At 34.9% G+C, this 4,148-nt stretch overlaps 2 protein-coding genes across 2 annotated transcripts in view; one reads left to right on the top strand and one right to left on the bottom strand.

The window, feature by feature from the left end:
* Positions 1-992, bottom strand: part of LOC107087690 (5-hydroxytryptamine receptor 3A-like) — an 8,041-nt gene extending 7,049 nt beyond the window's left edge. Inside the window, exons 1-2 of the mRNA XM_015379402.1 lie at positions 926-992; positions 687-850 (exon numbers count right to left, since the gene is read on the bottom strand). Of these exons, the coding sequence (XP_015234888.1) occupies positions 687-850; positions 926-962 (201 nt within the window). The 5' untranslated portion in view covers positions 963-992. The remainder of the gene's footprint in view (positions 1-686; positions 851-925) is intronic.
* Positions 993-2,576: 1,584 nt separating this feature from the next.
* Positions 2,577-4,148, top strand: part of LOC107087688 (transmembrane protein 104-like) — a 10,984-nt gene continuing 9,412 nt past the window's right edge. The window contains exon 1 of the mRNA XM_015379401.1: positions 2,577-2,813. The gene's annotated coding sequence lies outside the window, so the exon portion shown is untranslated. The remainder of the gene's footprint in view (positions 2,814-4,148) is intronic.

The raw sequence follows: 4,148 nt of genomic DNA, 5'->3' as shown, positions 1-4,148 counted from the left end.
TCCTTGAACCCCAGTGGGCCTCAGCAGATGGCCGCTCACACTGAGCCTGGTTCTGCTGGAGGTTCTTCCTGTTAAAGGGGAGTTTTTCCTCTCCACTGTCGCTACAAGCATGCTTAGTGTGAGATTTGCATCTGAGTCAATGAGTCGATGCAATCAGCTGGTTTTCCTCAGATAGAAAACTTTGAATCAATCTGACTGGATGATCTGGTTGAACTGGAAAGTGCTTTGAGATGACATGATGTGAATTGGAGCTATAGAAATAAACTGAATTGAATTGAAAATATACATTATTTAGGATTTTGATGAAGATTCTCAGTCATCCAGTTCATAGTCATTCCGTAAAAGTTTAAAAAACAATCCACTGGACTTGGTTCAAATCTTGGAAACCAACTTTTAAGGAATATTTAGGATTTTATGCCTAAAAAGTTACGTTTCACAAAACACACAGAAATTAACTGTGATTTCAGTTTCCCACACTAAATTTGTAAAAAATGTATAGTTAATTATGTTAAGCTTTTGTTTAAGTTTTCACAATAATCTGTTTATAATCTTTATTAAATTAAATATAAGCTAAAATTTAAGTAAATAAATTGTATTCACATCATAAAAAAACAGTCAAGTGACTCAAAGTAAAACTTCTTGAATAAAAGAAGCTCTAGAGACGCAGAGAGGATGAGGACGCTCACCATGTCTAAAATCCCGTCCAGAACCATGTCCAGCTGAACCAACGTGGTCGAGGTCCAGTTCTTTACAGGACGTGAAATTTTAAGAGCTTGATTCGACGTCGTCATGTTCAGGTGATCCAGCAGACCGAAGTATGAGCACTCTGAGGTCCTGCTGCAGGGAAAACCTGCTGGGAAACAAAACAAATGTTTTAAAACATAGTTAACATGACGACTGAAGAGTTGATGCTGCAGCAGCTCACCGGCTAAAGCCAGAAGAAGAGTCCTGAGAGCTGCCATGACTGTTTGCACCCGGCTTAACCTGAGGGATCCTTCATTATAAAGTCTACAGGTGTTTACATCCATAAGTGCAAAGTGTATTTAAATACGCTTCTATGGTTCTAGGTTGTGTGTGAAATTGATATTTGTTAAATCTGTTGAATGTTTCCTTTGTTGAACTTCAGTAGTCGAAGCTCAAGTTACAGCGAGAACAAACACTTTTTTTCTTTTAATCAAACAGTCCTTAGTTTAGATAAAAGTCTTCCTGAAAATTGATCCCAGGGACCTTTTATTACAGCTGCTTGGTTAGAAGGTAAATACGGCATTTTTCATGGGAAATGAGAGGCTGGAACATTAATGATCTAATAATATTTACAGTCCTTTTTAGGCCTGACAGTTCATTCTTCAGGAGAAGAAAGCAGCAGCCAGGTGTTTCTCTATAAAAGCAGCAGATCAGCTGATAACAGGAAGGGAGGACATGACCTTAGAGAAGAGGCTGCTTCCGTTCTGCTCATCAATCTAATAAGGCTGATTTCAAACCAAGTGCAGAACATTAGGACAGCTGTCCATCTTCCCACAAGTAATTCTCCTCTGAGGGCGTCACCTGCAACGTCTAAACTAAAGAAATGAGAAACAAACTGAAGGAGCGCCATCGCAGAGTCTACACACTGCAAAAAAAATGTATATCGATGTAAGACTTTTTTTAAAATAAGTGCATTTTTTCTCAAATTGAGTGAGAGAGACTTTGCCAATGGAATAAGGCAATTTACATTTAAAATAAGAAAAAAAACAACTGCAGCCTCTTATTTCAAGTGCATATAATCTGATGTCATATTGCAATGCTAAAAATGCTCATTCAAGTTGCAGATCATCTTATTTTGTAATCAAATTGAGGTTAAATACACTTATTTTAAGATTTTTTTCAGTGCAAGAGTTTTTGCAGTGCAGGCCACAACTAACCGTCCAGGCCAGAGGAAGACGACTGATTTTTATTCCATAAAATGGATAAAAAAACCATCCTAATGAGCCGTAAGACCAATAGGGAAATGTTCTTTGGTCTGACGGGAGAGAATCAGACATTTTTAGAATGTAGGTTGTGCCTTTTATTGCATCTGGCAAATTATTTCATTTTCAGAAACGGATGCAAGGCATCAAATACTGTATGCAAGCGGTGGTGTGATGCTCTGCTTTGCTGCTCCAGGACCCCTATGACTTGTACAGTAATAGATATGAGTTCAAGCTAAATTTTATTTATTTTTTAATTCTTTTTTTTCATTTTGATAAATACAGTTATAAATAAAATGCAGTTTCTTTTAAAATAAGAAATGTCCTTTAGCAGATAATTAACAAAAATTATGATAAAATGCAAACCAGTTTTATTTTTGCTGATATAAGGTCAAAAATGGGTCTTTGGATTGTATTAGTTAAAGACCCTGGATATAAGCCAGTTAAGCCTATATATATATATATACTGCATTAAGTTTTTTTTTTTCTTTTTTGGTTTTTAAGAAATGTTTATATTCCTCAAAAGTAGTTGAGAATAGTTTGGAAACTAAAAGGTTTCTGTGCTGCAGTAAAAAATCTTTTACTTTGAAAATGTACACCGGAAGTGTTGGTCATGCGGTTTCCGGGTTGGTCAGCTGATCGCTTTGATAGCTGCTCAGCTGGGCTCAGCGTCACAGCCTTGTCACTCCATTAGGATGTGTGTTGGTTTGTTTCTCTTGATATTATTTTCCTCCTCAGTCTGAGAACCAAGCGGCTCATGTTTGCTCCCGGTGTTTGTCTCGGTTTATTCGGTTAGCCGCCTGCGAGTATCGCTTGGAGCCTCCTGCTAGCTTAGCAGCTAAATCAGCCAGCAGTGGAGAGAAGAAGGTGAGTCTGTTTACCTACTGTCTGTGCTGCTGACACCGGGGAAGACGGTTACAGAATTGCACAATAAATGTTTGTTTTTATCAGCAAACGCCATGAAAAAAAATTAAATTAATTTTGAAAAGCTGTGAGGGTTTAACGTTTAGGGTTTAGCTTAAGGGCTAGCATGCTAGCATCAACAATAACATTTCAAAACACATCATTTATTTTCAGAGAAAAATCCTTAAGTAAGATTGGAAACATCCTGAAAAAAATAATGATTTCTTTTATCTCATTAAGATATAAATCTGAACATGAAACTTGAATAAAAACTCAAATAAATCAGATTTTATTCCTTTTAACCCAAATAAATGAAGAAGCTTCTGCTTCTTTGCATCTACATGAATAACAACACGAACAGAGACTTTTAAAGCAGGACAAATATCGTTTATATCAAACAGTTTCATAAAATAGCACAATTGGAACAGTTAGAATTCATCAGAATCCATAAAGATGCTAAAATAAATAATGGTAGATATTTTAATTAGCTGCAGTTTTTTAAACTGATGCTGTTAATTTCTCCTCTTTTCTGACATTTTATGTATTTTGTAGGTTTTGTCCTTTTGTGACCTTTGTCCTCTGCTCTGAAATTAGATTTTCTGATCTAGTTGAATCATTAAAAAAAATCTACTAAGTTTCTCTAAGAAATAAGATTAAAAGACTAGGAAAGAAAGTATTTATCTACGCAGCTCCTTGTGCGTGTAATTTTTTTACATAAAACCTGGAAGTTGACTCAGTTTTTATCTTTAAATGCTTACAAGTTGAAAATGAAAGAATTTGAAGCAGCCTCTGTGATCTGTAATTGTTTTACTTGATATATATATTTTTTATTACATGCCATTTAATTGAATTATCTCTGTTTCTTATGTAACTTTGCTGCCTCTTGGCCAGGACTCCCCTGAAAAAAAGGTTTATAATCTCAACGGGATTTTTTCCTGGTTAAATAAAAAAAAAAAAGGCACATTAATTAATGTTAATTGGACGCAATGCAAAGATTAACAGAATTGATTTGAATGATAAATCAGGTTTGATCATTTTAATTTTGTCTCTTTAATTTATCAGAAAGACATTTTGGCTTCAAAATAGACATTTTATGGGTTTGACATTAAAGTAGTAAGAATAATCTGGAAAAAGAGACTTGATGTCAAAAATCATGATTGACTGTTTTTCGTCTGGATCAATTATAGTTTCTTACAGCTGAGAAAATAATAGTTTGACTAAAACTTTAACCTGTAAATCTGTTTAAAGACAAAGTACATAATAAAACAGTTTTTAGTAAAATCAATAAACCAGCTAATT

Source organism: Cyprinodon variegatus, unplaced genomic scaffold (genome assembly GCF_000732505.1).
Source record: "Cyprinodon variegatus isolate N-32 unplaced genomic scaffold, C_variegatus-1.0 Scaffold191, whole genome shotgun sequence".
NCBI lineage: Eukaryota > Metazoa > Chordata > Actinopteri > Cyprinodontiformes > Cyprinodontidae > Cyprinodon > Cyprinodon variegatus.
The sequence above is the reverse complement of the archived record's forward strand: the minus strand, read 5'-3'. Positions and strand labels throughout refer to the sequence as shown.